The sequence below is a fragment of the Erithacus rubecula genome (assembly GCF_903797595.1).
Source record: "Erithacus rubecula genome assembly, chromosome: 13".
Lineage (NCBI taxonomy): Eukaryota > Metazoa > Chordata > Aves > Passeriformes > Muscicapidae > Erithacus > Erithacus rubecula.
This window is the reverse complement of record NC_136665.1, coordinates 15,885,099-15,901,758: the sequence shown is the minus strand read 5'-3', so window position 1 is coordinate 15,901,758 and position 16,660 is coordinate 15,885,099. Positions and strand designations below refer to the sequence as shown.

Below are 16,660 nucleotides of genomic sequence, written 5' to 3'. Positions count from 1 at the left end.
AGTTTGTGGCTTTTCTGTGGACATGAAGAATACTTAAAACCTGCATTACAAAACCTGGGGCATCATTTGGCTGCTTTAGTCAGACTTAAACAATGCCGGGTGCCACAACCTGAATTCTAGTCTGGTGTGTTGGCTGTGTTTGAAGCTTACAATTTTTAACTATGAATTGCATAGTTTGAAAGGACAAGGAGTAGTGGGTACTAATTGAACGAGAGGGGATAGGACAAAGAGTAGTGGGTACAAACTGGGAAAGGGAAAATTCAGGCTAGATACTCGAAGAAATTCTTTCCTGTGAGGGTAGTGAGGGGCTGGCAGAGGTTGCCCAGAGAAGCTGTGGCTGCCCCAGCCGGGAGTGTTCCAGGCCAGGTCGGACGGGGCTTGGAACGGGAGGTGCCTGTTCCCATGGCCGGGCCTGGCACCGGACGCTCTCTAAACTCCCTTCTCCCCTCGAGCCGAAGCGTTCCCCGCTCGGGGAGAGCCGTGAGGGCGGCGCGGTGCCGGTCCCCGCTCGGGGGCGCGGTGAGGGCAGGCCCGGTGCCGGTCCCCGCTCGGGGAGAGCCGTGAGGGCGGCGCGGTGCCGGTCCCCGCTCGGGGAGAGCCGTGAGGGCGGCGCGGTGCCGGTCCCCGCTCGGGGGCGCGGTGAGGGCAGGCCCGGTGCCGGTCCCCGCTCGGGGGCGCGGTGAGGGCGGCGCGGTGCCGGTCCCCGCTCGGGGGGCGCGGTGAGGGCGGCGCGGTGCCGGTCCCCGCTCGGGGGCGCGGTGAGGGCAGGCCCGGTGCCGGTCCCCGCTCGGGGGCGCGGTGAGGGCGGCGCGGTGCCGGTCCCCGCTCGGGGGCGCGGTGAGGGCAGGCCCGGTGCCGGTCCCGCCTCCCGGACGTGTCGGGCCGGCCGCGGCTGCGCCGGGCCCGGGTGCGACGTGGATCCGGCGGCGCCTGCGCGGGGCCCGCTCGCTCCGCTCCGCTGCTCTCCCTCAGCGCCGGCCCGGCCCGGCCCCGCCGGCAGCGGGGGAACCGCCGAGCCGCCGAGGATGAGCTGGTTCAACGCCTCGCAGCTGTCCAGCTTCGCCAAGCAGGCGCTGTCGCAGGCGCAGAAATCCATCGACCGGGTGCTGGACATCCAGGCCGAGGAGAGCCCCTGGCCCGACGCCGTCATCCCCGACTACGGTGACGGTAAGGGCGGACCGTGCCGAGCCTCGCGGCCCTTCGCCTCGCCCGCCTCCTCCGCTGAGTCCCGCTTACCTTGGGGAGGTTTAACCCCCGCCCTAAACCCCGAATTATACAATTCAGAGCCCCCAGTTTATCTAATCCACATTCTGCTCCCCCCGTGCGCGGTGATGCCGGCACGAAGCCGGGGCAGGCTCAGCTCGGTGTCACCAATGTCCTGCTTTTAATGTGGGTAGCACTGAGCTGCATATCCCTGCTTCTCGAGGCATTTTTTTTTTTTTTCCTGAGTAAAAACTGCTCAGTAATAAAAAAGTGGGAATCATGCTCTTTTCAGAGGTGTGCATCCTTCAGAGAGGATTCGCTCTTTGCAACAGCAAGGGCAGAATAGAAGCTGAAATTCTGGTCCATGTAAACCAAATGAAGTTTCCACTTTTTATTGCTCCCAGTTCATAATCCTCCAACATCTGTTGAAAGGAACGTGCTGGTGGAAAAGTTGTCATGGCTATGAGGAAATGTCTCCCCTGTGCGTGTGCTAATGGAGAACCTGAAAGAATGGTCAGCCCTAAGGTGCTGTTTGAAAAAGAAAGAGCAAAAAGGAGTCCTCTTATTAGAAACTCCCCCTAAATAATATCTTAAAGATAATAATAAAAAAAGGATGGGAAACCAAATAATCTGGAATCAGTGTCATTGCTACAACTATATCTAGAACTATGTGTATTTGGAGGAGGAGATTATTTTCAGGTGAAGCCACTGCAGAGTGAGCTTTCTGAAAACTGAAAGCTGGAACAACTGAAAATGTTTTCCAGGCTGGTTGCTCAGCAAAGGTCACTTTGGGATGTCTTTGTCCCTTTGGGGGCTTGGCAGTCATGTAAGTAGTCTGGTGTCATCTTAAAATGCAAGAATTGTTTAAGGAAAACTCTGTCATGCTAAATTTCTCAAAGCTTTAGACTTGTCCAGTTGCTTTTAAAATTTGATTTATATCTTAGTTAGTACTTATGGCAGTTCTGAAATTCATAAGAAGAGCAGCAAAGGTCAGCCTGCATCTGGTTTTCAGGGAAAACAGACTTTAAGAGATGTCAAAATATGTTCTGAATGTCACAATTAGCTCAGAGATTTTTGTGAAGCTGTTGAATCATGGACAAGGTAGCAATAAGTCAGTAATAAATCACACATTCATAGTATTTTGGGCAATGGAAACAGTAATTATCTGAATTTGAGATTTGAGGCCAACAGCTATCAACTCTTCTGAAAGTGGAAGCCAGCTTTAAATATTATAACTCAGTGTTGTTAATAAGTGCTGCTGTATAGAGAGTTTGTGTTTAAGTAGCCTGAAATAGTTATGTTACCCAGATTATATTTGTAGGTACAGAACTAGATATTTTTGATTTCTCTTTCTTCAGATGCTGCTGAAATTTGATGCTGAAATTCTTGTTCCTACTGTTGACAAGTCCTGGAAAACCTGCAAGAAATGCAATAATTGGAATTGTTGATATTTTAGGGCAGCTTCATAACTGAACAATTCAGTATTTCTCTACAGGAGAAGATTCTTAGCTGAGCTACTGCTGATTTTTGTTGTCAGCTCTATGCTGATGCTTGGTGTATGAGGAAAAATGAAGTCAGTCAGAAACTGAAGGGCAAGAACCCTGAAAATACTTTAAGCTTTTCCTCTCTGTTTTCTGTAATGTTGTGTCAAGTGTTTATGTACTGCTTGCAGATAATTTGTAAGACCTTGTAATTTTTTCCTCCTGTTTTAATCAGTATAATTCTTTTAACTACAGCTTTTCAGGTTGTTTTGCCTGAACTCATTTCACTGTAGGGAAGCAGGAGGCCACATTTGCATTTGCTTGTAGCCTTCAAATTGTTTTGGGGTTTTTTGCCTATCTCCCTCTTTTTGTTTTTTTTTTTTAGGAACAAATTCTCTCATAAGTGGAGGATGGGACACTTCTTCCTGGGGCTTGAGCTCAAATACAGAACCCCAGAATCAGCCAGTATCACCCACAGCCATCACAAAGCCAGTGAGGAGGACAGTAGTGGATGAATCTGAAAACTTCTTCAGTGCCTTTCTCTCCCCCACAGATGTTCAGAGCATACAGAAAAACCCAGTGGTGTCCAAACCTCCAGCCAAATCACAGCGACCCAAAGAGGAGGTGAAAAGCACTTTAAAGGAGTCTCAACACTCCAGTCAGCTGGAAGGGCCAGTGACAACAGAGGAAGAAGTGAAGGATTCCTCTGTAACTGCACTGGACTTGAAAAGCCTTGATATTCCCAAGGAGAAATCAGAAGAGGATGCTGTGCTTAAATCTGATGCCCAGCATGAAGCAAGCACAAACGAAGTTACTGACCAAAAGGTGTCTGCTCTAAATTTTGAAGAACCTGAAGATTCTCCTACTGAAAAATCCAGTGGAGGAGGGGATGGAGCAGCAGGTGCACCTGAGGGCACTTCTCAGCCCCTTGGGGCAGGCACCAAAGACCTGGCTTTGGAAGGGAAGGAGAGAAAGACTGAGGACAGACAAAGCAATACCCCATCACCTCCCATCAGCACCTTCTCCTCAGGCACTTCCACAACGAGTGATATTGAAGTTCTGGACCACGAAAGTGTGATAAGTGAGAGCTCAGTAAGTTCCAGGCAAGAAGCTGCAGATTCCAAATCCAGCCTTCACCTGATGCAGACGTCGTTCCAGCTCTTATCCACGTCTGCCTGTGCGGATTATAATCGCTTAGATGACTTCCAGAAAATGACTGAGAGCTGCAGCTCCTCAGATGCTTTTGAAAGAATTGATTCATTCAGTGTGCAGTCCTTGGATAGCAGGAGTGTCAGTGAAATAAATTCAGATGATGAGTTATCAGGCAGGGCTTCTGCTTCAGCTTCTGTCGCTGTCAGTCCTTCCGTGCCAAAGACAGAAACGGTTGATGGCCTGAAAAATAAATCTGAAAACTTGAATGATGCTCCTGTGTTACATGCTGAGGAAGCTGAGATGGAGGAGAGTGGGAGAAGTGCAACCCCTGTTAATTCTGAGCAGCCAGATGTTGTTTTGGTTGCTGCTGTGCAAACTGTTGAGGAGCAGGTTGTGAAGGAGGAGGCCGAGCCCCAGCAGGATGCTGGGGAACAACTGGTAGAAGAGGACACTGAGAAGCAAGAGCTTAAAAAGGTAAGTAAAGCATGTATTGTAAACACACATTTTAATTGCAAATGATACTCCTGACATTTTCTTACATTGTCCTGTATCTCTTATATCAGCTTGTTTGAATGAATTATTCGATGCTGAACTATCTGACCCTGTAGAAAACTGTCCCTGATACCCTGCAGTGGAACAGTACTGGTAAAATTTCTGATCAGGTAGTTGTGAGTTTCACCTGATCCCCCTGGTTGTCATTGTTGTGAATTGTGAGTAGGGGTGGCAAACAGGAAGCCTAATAGCCAAATGTGTTATTTTAATTCTTTGGTGTTTACATTTGTATATTTTCTTGTATTTTTGTTATGTATCTATATTCAGCTTTCCAAAATCTTTTTATGAAGAAGTTATTTTGAGGATGTGAACTAAGAGCTTTTGACCCTGAGTGAAACTTTTCTTCCCTCATCTAAGGCAATTCTGCTTTTTGGTAATGTTTCACAGAAGAGACCTTCCCACAGAGATTATTCTGTAAAATACACTGGGAGTCTTAATGCTTAATGTAAACCATGGCTTTGTAGACTATCATCTCTAGTTAAAAACTTAGTGTATAATTAAATATCACTGTTGATGATCTTGTTGAGGAACTTTCTTGAGCCACATGTGCTGATTTAGTAGGATTTCTACACCTGTAGAAAACTGGTTTCTTTATGTTCTGTGCAGAAACATGGGAATCCTCCCTGACTTCTTCCTCAAATTCCTGGAAACACTGACCAGTTTAATAATCTGTGGGGGAAAGGGAAAGCCTGCCTCTCTTTTGTTTTAATTGTCCCATTCATCTGATTTTTATTTATAAAATCTCCAGATGATTGATTCATTAACTGAGAAGCTGGAGAAGAGGGAAATACAGTTATTAAGTACTAGTAAAGAAAGGGCTCGCTTGGAAGAAGCTTATGATAACCTCAAAGAGTAAGTATGAAAATATACTCAGTGCTCTAACTGTGACTTTGCTGTAATAAAATCTTAGATAATAGATAAAACAGGGAGCTTTATGACTGGAGCAAAGGTTACAGGGATGTGCACTGTTTGGGAAAGGTGGAAATAATGATTGCATGTGCTGTGATGGGATTTCTATAAAGACATTATTCAATGGGGTCACAATGTCTTTTAGGAAGAGGCTGGGGAAGGATTTTTCAGTAAGCAAGCAGTAGGAATGACAAATGTGGAGGATCAGTCTTGGTTATTAATACAGATCTTTCTTATAAGACTGGATTCAGCTATTAAGAGAAACTTTCCTGATACAGAGGCTTGAACCTGATTTACTAAGTAATTTGTTGTATAAAATGTAGGCTGTGAAAGTATGGAAGAAGGTTTGGTTGTAGGGAAAAACCTGAAATTATTTAATATGGTTAAAAGGGGAGAAAAATTGAAAGTTGCATTTACCAGCTCATTGATCAAATATTGAATTATAAAATTTAGAGATATATGATGCTGTTGTTTAATGACTAAATTGATCCTAATTTTAAAAACTATTTATTTATGTTTTCTGTTATACAGGTTATGGTTAGAAGGACTTTATTGAGGGGCAAAACATTTAAGATAAATCAAACATTTAGTTGTTTTCAGGGGTAAACTACTGAATTAATAATGATCTTTGATAGGACTTCTAATACAGATGTGATGTTTTTTGACTTTTGCTTATGTGTAATACAACTAAAATACTTTTTAAAAGCATTTGAGACAACCTGTTGCAAACAGTTTGGAGTGTCACATAAGCATGCAGCTATTCTTAAATATTCATTTTAAATGCAGTGAAATGTTTAGGATGAAGGAAGAGAGCAACAGCCTTTCATCTCTTAAGGAGGAGTTTGCTCAGAGAATTGCAGATGCTGAGAAGAAGCTCCAACTAGCCTGCAAAGAGAGAGATGCAGCTAAAAAGGTAATTTGCTTTTTTTTCCCTGAAATTAATATTTATTATTTTATGACACAATTGAATTTCTTGAGGAAAAAAATAGTAAACATTAATCCAGGGAAAAGCATGAGGCTGTTAATAACTCACATGAGCTGACTCCAGCCATACAGGCTACTTGGTGTTTACATCTGTGCTCTTGCATCCATGCTGTGAACTTGGGGAACTCATTTAAGTTGGTCTGGTTTGGGAAAAAAAAAAAAATATTTAATGTGTGCTCTCATTTTCCTTGTACCAAATATATATTTGTATTGATGAGGCAGAATGGCCTGAGGATGGGAGGAAGGGGTGGAGAATGAGAATGGCTTCTTTAGAGGATTAACTGGTAGGGAAATTAAAGGCTGATGACAGATTGATTTGGAACAAGCAAAGAAATCTGCAGCAGTGAAGTTTATGGGGTTTAAATGTTCTTGACCTGATGTCACAGCATTTCATTTCTCTAGCTTAATGCAAAAAGAAAACTCAGATCTAACTGGAAAACAAATACCTTGCAGCTGTTTGTCACTGTGTTGGCATAGCAGTGAGTTGGACTAGAAAAAATATTCAGTATCTACATGTGAATGGGACAGGTTGGTTTTTCTCTATTGCAAAAGCTTTGAGAAAATTAAATGGATGGGGAAGTTGGAACAAATTGTGCAGAGGATTTACAGAGTCTCAATGCTAGGAGGTTTTTAAAACTTGGTGAAATAAGGCTCTGAGCAATCTGTTTTGATCAGATAATCTCCAGAGCTCCCTTCCAACCTAAATTGTTTTCCAAGCAAAGCATTTTGAGAGGAAGGGCAGAAGAAGAAGGTAATCAGTGTAACTCACTTTGTTTTTTTCCCTACATGTATTTTAATAAAAATCCTAAGTATTTTATCCTATTATTTAGGAAGTAAAGACTGTTAAAGAGGAATTGGCTACTAGACTTAATACCAATGAAACTGCTGAATTACTGAAAGAAAAGGAAGAGCAAATCAAAGGATTGATGGAGGAAGGTGAGAATTACCTTTTTTTTTTTGGTAGTGAAAACATGTAGAATAATTGGAAATGTACTGGCCTTGCATACAAACCTTCTTTGTGTGGGGAAAAAGTGCAAAATTGGGAGCATGTTGGACATTTCTGAATGTTTGAAGCATTTAGTGATTAGCAAAGAGTAACAGGAAGGGTCAGGCAGGTTCAGATGCCTGGAGAGGTACTTCCTGCAAGATGCATTAAAAGGTTCTGGGAGATAAAACCAGTGTGTGCAGAACAACATTGCATGTTCCATTTGGAAGAAATCTAACAAGGGCATTATTCATGGCATTTCTACAGTGTCTCCTTTAATGCTTTTTAATTTTGGAAGTAAAATATAGATACTAAATGAGAAGGTAATTTTGGTTTTTTTCCTAACGTGGTGAGCTCACTTGCTTTATTTTCAAAACCTTTTACATCCTATCCTATCTCACTGTAGCTCAGTGTAGCAAGGATATCTCAGGATTAGATAGATGTAAACTTAAGAACTTGCATGAAAAGTTGTAAGAATAAGTATTTCCATATTTGCTGGAGTATTATTTTCATGTGATTAAAGAGCAAAGCTGGTGTGAATAGAGAGAATCCATAGAATATCACCACTATGCACTAGCTTAATATTCAATTTCTTCACAGGTGAAAAGCTTTCCAAACAGCAGCTGCACAATTCCAACATTATTAAGAAATTAAGAGCCAAAGAGAAAGAGAGAGAAAATACTAACACAAAACAGAGCAAAAAGATTAAGGAATTGGAAGAGGAGTTGCAGCATTTAAAACAGGTGAGGTATTTGTTGATTTATTTTTTTAAGCTTTATATATTAGCTGCAAATTTGCCTTTTGGGGGGCCTCTTGATAAATTGACATTTTTTTTTATTTTCTGGAGACTTCTGTATGTCATAGAATCCCAGAATGGTTTGGATTGGAAGGGACCCTAAAGCTCATCCAGCCCCTCCCTGCCATGGGCAGGGACACTTTCCACTATCTCAGCTTGCTCCAAGCCCTGTCCAACCTGGCCTTGGACACTTCCAGGGATGGAGTAGCCACAGCTTCTCTGGGTATCCTGTGCCAAGGTCTCACCATTTCACATTATAGGAGCACTGAGTTTGATTTATGTGTGTACTCCTTGTAAAACTGCAGTGAGGGATCTTCTCAGCTGCTTGTTTGCCTTTGCACTGCTGTTACCATGAGAGCTGGAAAACCTGTCTCACCAAAATTTGGGCTGTCAGACCCAGAATGTGGAGTTGTCATGAAGAGCAGCTCCCTCCTCTGGGGAAGGCAGGGAAGCAAAAACTTTCTCTTTTTGCCAAATGTTAGATGGGTTTAGTCACTTTTTCCCAGGTTGGTTGCCACTGTTGTCACTGTCCTCAGGCTGTGTTGTCAGCCCCACTTCCTGGGGTTTGCTTCATGTTTCTTCTTTGTACTGACAGGTACTTGATGGCAAAGAAGACCTTGAGAAGCAGCATCGAGACAGCATTAAACAACTGAACAGTGTTGTGGAGAGACAAGAAAAGGATCTTGCTAAACTTCAGGCAGAAGTGGAGGAACTTGAAGAAAAGAACAGGAGTGTGCAGGCAGCACTCGACAGTGCATACAAGTAAGCAAAGTGATTACACCTTCAGATTGTGGCTCTTTCTTGTGCAATACTTGTGAAATATTTGAATGTAACAAAGTTATTTGCCAAGATGCTGTTGGCATTTAAATGTACTGGGGCTTATTTGTTTGTTTGTTTTTTCTTCCCAGGGAACTTGCAGATCTTCATAAAGCTAATGCTACAAAGGACAGTGAGGCTCAGGAAGCAGCCCTAAGTCGGGAAATGAAGGCAAAGGAGGAGCTTGGCTTGGCACTGGAAAAGGCCCAGGAGGAGGCTCGGCAGCAGCAGGAGGCTTTGGCAATTCAGGTGGGTCTGAAATGCAGTCAATAAACTCTTTAATTCAACAAGTGACTGTGCTGAGGGGCTGTGTACACCTGATGTAATGAACTGGCTAGAGCTCGTTTCTGTGTACTTAGCAAATAGCCAGAGGATTTCTTCCCCAGGGAGCTAGTTCCGTATTAAGGGGTGGTTGTGCTAACCTTTAAAATACTGATTTTATTTAAAAGTACTTATCATTTTACTTATCTAAATGTAATTACTTAGGCTCAGTGTTAAGTTTGTAGTACTCTTAGAGTTTTTAGTGATAAATAAATTAGTGTAACTATTTGTGTGCATGCGAAAATGAAGCCTTTACTTGTAAACAAATGTCCTAACACTGAAAATAATGTGGGACTGTGGCAAGGCATAGGTGATGATAAAACTTTTGGCAAGAGTTTAGTAACAATTTCTTGTTTATTTAGGTGGCAGACCTGAGGCTGGCATTGCAACGTGCAGAGCAGCAGGCAGCAAGAAAAGAAGATTATTTACGGCAGGAAATTGGTGAACTACAGCAGGTACTATAACTCTAACAAACAGATGATGCCAACTTGCATCTGCAAGGAAGTCTCCAAAAACCAAAAATAAAATGCTACCATGACATGAACAGTCTGAAAGAGAGGCTTTATTTTCCTGGTTACCTGCAGTGGCTGCCCTTTAGAGAAGAGCAATAAAAATATTAATGGAAATGTTTTTTTAAATCACATAGTGGAAAAAATGTTACAATTTTTAATGATGCCTCTTAAATAGAATGCTGTCCTTTTTAAATATGAGACAAAATACAGACATTAATTTTATGATAGTTGTCTGAAATTGCTGGCAAATACACTTTTGAATGACTCTTTATCTGCTTCTCAAGAATTTTTTTATTATTCTTAAGGGCCAGAATATAGATTGTTGCCAAAATGCTTCAAATTATGTCCAGAGCTTTGGAATTTCTGGGCCCTTGTTCTATTATCTCCCTTGGAATTTCACACTTTACCATGAGTTTGAACCACATGAATGTTAGATTGCAAAGCAGTAATTTTAGAAAGTAAAGCAGCTGCTATTTATTTAGATGAATTCTGTATGAATCTTTCAATCCCTCATATGAATTGAATTATATTTAATTTATGATTTCAGAGACTGCAAGAAGCAGAGGGCAGGAACCAAGAACTGAGCCAAAGTGTTACCTCTGCTACACGGCCCCTCCTGCGGCAGATAGAGAACCTGCAGGCCACGCTGGGAGCACAGACCTCTGCATGGGAAAAACTGGAAAAGAACCTTTCTGACAGGCTGGGTAAGATGGTTTGGCTTTCACTGAGCTGTGAGGCTCTGGGGGAAGATGTGAGATGTGTGAAGGTAAATCCAAAGGGATTAACACTTGCCCAAAGCGTAGATGGTGGATCAGGAGAAATGAACACCAAATGTTTTCCTGTAAGGAAATGGTGTGGAGGGATGGGGGGTTATGCCAAGATTCTTGGACAGGTAATCAATCCACTGGTTCTCTGTAAAACACATTCTTAACACAAGATTTTAAGGTGGAGGGGGTAAGGTGGACGTGTCCTTACAGCATCTGAAGGCATTGAGAAGCTGAAAGTATTCCAGTATGGAACCTGGTGCTGAGATGCCAAATTGTAGTTTGGAATCACTTACCTAACTGCATAGGTGGTGATACATATGTTTGATACAGTTGATACACTTGTTTGATACAGTAATAACCTATAGTTTTAAATGAAAAAAAGCATTAAAAGCCCAAAAGTGGATCCAAAGAAATTATTTCCTTTCTGGAGGCAGTTGTGGTTGTATATTGCATTCTAAAAGAGTTTGAAATCTTTTAATTCTGCATTGCTTTGATCCTCTGTCTGTATGTGGCAAATATTTGATTTCTTTTACAAAACAAAACAAAGATTATTTGCATATAAAAAAACACTCTAATTCAATTTTGATGTGTAAGTAAATATATTATTTACTCATATTCTAGATGTTTGATCAAAAAAGGTTAAATTCCATGCTTTTCTTACTATTAGGTGAGTCTCAAACTCTTCTAGCAGCAGCTGCTGAGAGAGAACGAGCTGCTACAGAAGAACTTCTTGCTAATAAAATTCAGATGTCTTCTTCTGAATCTCAGAATAGTCTTTTAAGGCAAGAAAATACTCGTCTTCAGGCTCAGCTGGAAGTGGAGAGAAACAAATTGAAGAAAATGGAAAATGAAAACAGCAGGTGAGTTTGGTTAACACCATCTTTATAACTAGTGAAATGGAGTGTTGATATGTGTCTGCAACATGTTGGCAGAATGTTACAAAGATGTTGTTAAGGATACTTTGTTCACACTGAAGGTAGAAAAGGGTTACATTCATAACACTTTGTAGCCTTGCAGCTGAGTTTGTTTTAAAAGTATCTGAATGTACAGAGAATAGAGGGGAGAATACTTGTTCAGTGACTTTACCTTTCCTTCCTCTCTGTAGGTATGAGGTTGAACTAGAAGGGCTCAAAGATGAGTATGCAAAAACCTTGGAAGATGCAAAGAAAGAAAAGGTATTGCCTAGTTCAGCTTTAATCTCTGTTATGGTTGAAATCTGAACTAGCAGAAATTTAATAGCTTGTATTTATCTTTGCAGGCACTGCTGGCTACTCAGTTAGAAATGGAGAAGATGAAGGTTGAACAGGAGAGGAAGAAGGCTATTCTTGTGCAAGAAGCAGCAAAGGAGAAGGTGCCAAAATCTAACATTTCTAAGTCTTACTGATATTGTCTTTATTTTAGTAGATATCTATACTTGAAACTTTTAGTACCTGGTAGCATCTTTCCAGTGAAATAGGTGTTGTGTTAGACTCATTGAAATAAGTTTTGAGGAATAGTCTATTTAACCTGAGAAGAGGTAAAATATGGATTGTTGTCTTAGTCTGTGTTCTTTGAGCACTCTTGGATCCTTTTTCTTCTGAAGCTACTTGTTTTCTTTGCTTAGGCTACCAGCATTGCTGCCACTAAATTCCTGTTTTGTTTCACATGACTGTGTGTAATGTTCCACATGCTTTCTAGCTGAAGTCACAAGTCACTGAACAATCCTCAGTAGTCATTAAACTCATTACCACTAATTAACAGTTAGTATTCAAGTAATGCTATTTCTGTTGTTTGTTCCTTACTGTCTCCAATCCTAAAATCTAAGTGCTTTCCCCTTCAGAGCATGCTTGTAGATGCTGCCTATAAGAAGGGGCCAGTCTGTTTTGAAGAGGTATCAGTTAATTATTAGCATGTGAAAAATCCTGGAATTTAATTCATGCACTTTATTTAAAAAGAAGAAAAAAGACTTAACATTAATTCTAAGAAGAGATGTTCTTCTAGGTGTGAGGTATTCTTTCTGTGATACATTTGGACATACAAAACTGCCTCTGAGTCTCTCTTGGCTACTTGAAAGAGAACCTTTTTTTGGTGTAATTTGCAGCTTCTGTCTTAATTTCCTGGAAGGTCTGAGATCTTGAAGATAGGCTCTGTTACAGCACAGAAATTCTTTGGTTTTGAACTTTCATATATTTTAGGTATGGGGCAAGTAGAAAATCTATAACATAGTGTTCTATAGTTGTTTGGTGGAAAAGGGAGGCTATTTATAGAATCTCTTTTAGCATGTTGTGAACATTTTTTCTTTTTCTGACTGGTGATAGTGGATGTCTCTGTTTATTTTTAAGGACCGAAAATCATTTACAGTTGAAACTGTATCAAGTACACCTTCAATGTCCCGCTCCAGTTCCATGAGTGGGGTGGACATGGCAGGTCTTCAGACCTCTTTTCTCTCACAGGTAGGATAAATCACCTATAAATCACCTATAATGGCTTTTTTCTTCTTGACAGACCACTTACTTTCCTTCTCAAGAACTTCTAGTAAGATAGAAAATGGCTTTTCAAGAGTATATTGGTCTTAGACAAGGTAACATCCTGTGAAGAAACATGTAAAGACATCTGCTTACAAGATGTCTGTGTAAAACATACAACTGGTTTATTTTTATTTGCACTCCTGGCTTAAGGCACTCCAGTTCATGCTGCCAGTGTTAAATGGCACCTGTAAAACTGTCAGGAGAAACTTGCCAGTAGAGAGCTATCCCAAATTGTACCTATTCACATCAAGCTTTTGTTTTGAAAACAAGCTTTAATGCTTGCCTAGCACACTGTAATTTTAAATATTAAATGATGTCATATTTAGGAGAGGGAAGATTCCAAAATGGGCATGTTCTTGTCTGATTTTCTTCTTCTCTAACCTTCTGTTTGTAGGATGATCCTCATGATCACTCGTTTGGACCAATAGCTACCAGTGGGAGCAATCTCTATGATGCAATAAGGATGGGATCAGGCTCAAGTGTAATTGAAAACCTACAGTCACAGCTAAAACTAAGAGAAGGGGAGATTTCACATCTACAGGTATCTTTTCAGAAAGCTTGTTCAGTCTTGTGACAATTCTGTGAACCAGTATAGCTGTGTAGGGGTGAGCACAATAAGGATTTGTTGGTTCTTTTTTTGTTTTAGCAAGGACCTATCCCTTATCTGTCTGAAAAGTAAAAAACCCCAAGACACTGAGATTTGAGGAGAAAATGAGAGTGGATCTAAGATGTGCTGTTTCACAGTCTGGCTTAGGAATAAGCCTTAAATACTATATATTTTGATATGGTGTTTTATAAATACAATAAATTCTTTCCTTCTCTTCCTTGTTATGTGTGTTTACCTTAGCTGGAAATAGGAAACCTGGAGAAAACTCGATCAATAATGGCAGAAGAGCTGGTTAAATTAACAAATCAAAATGATGAACTTGAAGAAAAAGTGAAGGAAATACCCAAATTACGCACACAGTTAAAGGTAAGTGCATTCCTGGTGTAAATTCATCAGAAAACGTAGATAATTGCATTTCCTTAGGAATAGTCCTATCAATTTAGGAATATATTCAAATCTGTCTCTAAGTATAAGTGACTGAAGAGCCTGTTTTTTGTTTGATTTGAGTTTTTTCATTAATATAGTAGAATCTAAAAATGCCCACACCATGGTTAGGGAGTCACTTCAAAACACAGTTGTTGGAAATGTGTGCTGTGCTAAGTCAGGGAGAGACCATTTTTGTTTCTATCATTCAGGCACTTGTGTGGAACTGGATTTTTTGGTAGAGGGAGGATTTTGATAAATACCATGGGCTTATGAAAGGTTGATGCAGAAGCTGAATATTTATCCAGTAGAGATACAGGAAATAAGAAAAATGATTTAATCCTATGGAACTGAAACTCAAATAGTTGAAAAAGTTTTGGAATAATTTTTGAATACAGAATGTTCAATTTTCTCATGAAACATTCCCCAAACTGGTCATTCCTGTAGAGAAATAGTGCAATTTTCTAACTGATTTTAATGCTTGTAGCAAGTGAATTTCAGGGTGCTTCAGTATATCCTCTGAAGCCAGCACTAACTCTTCTTAGGATCTTTGGAATGTCTTTCTTTAACATCTAGAATATAAATCTAGCTGTATTCAAATCTCAAAGTACTTTTGAAATGTTTAATGTGTGCTTCACTGCAGTTACACTTTGATGAGATAATGCTGAGGTAATTTCTTTCCCCTGGTAGTGTAAAACTCTCTCCCAGCAGCAGCTTGCTTAAAGCTGGAAAACCAATGAGATAACAAAGTGTGTCCTTGCAGGATCTGGATCAGAGGTACAACACCATTCTGCAGATGTATGGGGAGAAGGCAGAGGAGGCTGAGGAGCTCCGACTGGATCTGGAAGATGTGAAAAACATGTACAAGACTCAGATAGATGAACTTCTAAAACAAAGACAAAATTAATTCCTCATGGAACTCTTAACACTATATGGTGACAGACTGTAAAGATAACTGTTTATGTAAATGCTGAATTTAAATGTCCTGTAAAAAAACCCTGTATTATAGAAAATGTGACTATATAAGAGAGTTCATATGTTGACAGAAGAATCAATGCTTTAAGTGTCCTGTTCTGTCTGCAGTTAAATTATTTGTGCAATATTTAATTTTTTTTTTCTTCGGTCATCCTTTATTTAAGTTTTTGCTAAATGGTGGGTCATTTTACATAAACAGCAGAAAAAATGGTTGTTGGTTGCTTGTGAGACAGCCCTGGAAGGCATGAGTAGTACTAAAGCAGTCCTTGATTCATAATCTTTGTAAACCTATGAAAATCACATTAGAAGTCTTTCTCAAGTGTTCATATGAGTTTTTCTAAAATCTCATCAGGTAATTTTTAATAACTAAGTAGCAAGAACTTTCTGTCCTGAAGCATAACTGGTGGATATTTTTATGACAGGAAAACCTTAGATTTGTGCTTACAACATCTGAATGTGTCAGGGTGATTATTCTTAGACAAATCTGATTACTCTGACTACACTAAATCCTCTAAAGCAGAGTGTGAGACTCAGATGAGACTTCAAATGACAGCTTCATTTTGTCTATTGCTTATGTTCTCATGAGCAGTCTGGAGACAACAGCTCTGCTTGTAATGATAAATGTGTTCAACTTCTAACACCAGAAATATATTAAATATCTGTTCTAGATTTAGTAGCTGATTTTTGACAGTAGCTAGGACAGTTCATAAGAATGCAGGAAACTGATTTTTTAAAAATAAATTGCTGTAGATCTCATGGTTCCTTTTATAAAAGTGGCAAGGGTTAGACTTCTTGTAGAATTGAACTGTGGCTTAATAATAGTTTTCCAGTAAGTCTCCAGTGGCTGCAGAGTATTTCTCATGGCATTCCTTAAGCAAGGTATTGGTCAAGCAGCACTCACATGACTTGGAGCTGAGCTGCATTTTTGGTAATGTCAGAGGAAATGTTTCAATGGGACCCTTGGGAATGCTGAGAAGCTGCTTTCCTCTTCCTCTCTGCATTCCAGAGAGCAAATATTTTGCTGCATCTCAGAACCTACTCGTGTGAAATACTGGGCAGTTGGAATTCTTTGCTTATCACACCAGTGCCTCTGTTGGGAGAGGGGTTTTTTTCCCAGACCAGTGCACGTTGTAATTTGGGAGCTCTTTTCCTGCTTGAGTATTCAAGTGGCCTGACAGACAAAGGATGTGAAGGATGAGGAGTTGCTTCTGGGGAAATGCCTCTTGGTAATATGATTTTACTATGGGTCTTAAGGATTTATTCCTCACTGGGAGAATGGTTAGTCCCTGAAGTTACACAGGCAAGGGAGTGTTAATGGAAAATCCAAGTCTGATTGGAGATTCAGGCAGTTGCTCTGTGAGGATTTCATTAAAGCCATAGAGCCAGAACACTTTAATTTGTTGTAACTCCCTATCTGTCATAGAAAATTCTAACTGCTTTAATAAAAATACTTTTTTCTCATCCTTTTTTTTTTTTTTTTTTTTTTTGAATTGGGAAGTGGGAGGGAATCACCCTCTTTATTTCAGTTTTGGAAACCATGGTGGTATGTTTTTTCTTCTAAAAACCTTAGAATTTAACATTTTACCTTCATATTAAAAACCTCAGAATTTAGCATTTACCTTCATATTAAAGCATGGTTGGTTGCTCTAAGTTTCTAAGAAACCCCACAC

At 40.5% G+C, this 16,660-nt stretch overlaps 1 protein-coding gene across 1 annotated transcript; it reads left to right on the top strand.

Moving 5' to 3' along the window:
* The first annotated feature begins 865 nt into the window (after window positions 1-865).
* On the top strand, window positions 866-16,451 carry TMF1 (TATA element modulatory factor 1). The gene is made up of 17 exons (XM_079317428.1): window positions 866-1,167; window positions 3,070-4,310; window positions 5,137-5,240; window positions 6,084-6,210; window positions 7,112-7,217; window positions 7,867-8,009; window positions 8,658-8,824; window positions 8,971-9,127; window positions 9,562-9,654; window positions 10,259-10,415; window positions 11,146-11,338; window positions 11,584-11,653; window positions 11,737-11,829; window positions 12,800-12,910; window positions 13,380-13,526; window positions 13,833-13,958; window positions 14,779-16,451. Exons 1-17 carry the CDS (start codon window positions 1,026-1,028, stop codon window positions 14,920-14,922), a joined length of 3,321 nt encoding a protein of 1,106 aa, XP_079173554.1. The 5' UTR covers window positions 866-1,025; the 3' UTR covers window positions 14,923-16,451.
* The last annotated feature ends 209 nt before the right edge of the window (window positions 16,452-16,660 follow it).

Bases quoted from the DNA above. Each gene is read 5' to 3' on its own strand.
- TMF1 (XM_079317428.1), top strand. From the start codon at position 1,026: ATGAGCTGGTTCAACGCCTCGCAGCTGTCCAGCTTCGCCAAGCAGGCG. The intron at 8,825-8,970 runs GTAAGCAAAGTG...TTTTCTTCCCAG, and splicing joins GCACTCGACAGTGCATACAA to GGAACTTGCAGATCTTCATA. The intron at 11,830-12,799 runs GTGCCAAAATCT...TTTATTTTTAAG, and splicing joins AAGAAGCAGCAAAGGAGAAG to GACCGAAAATCATTTACAGT.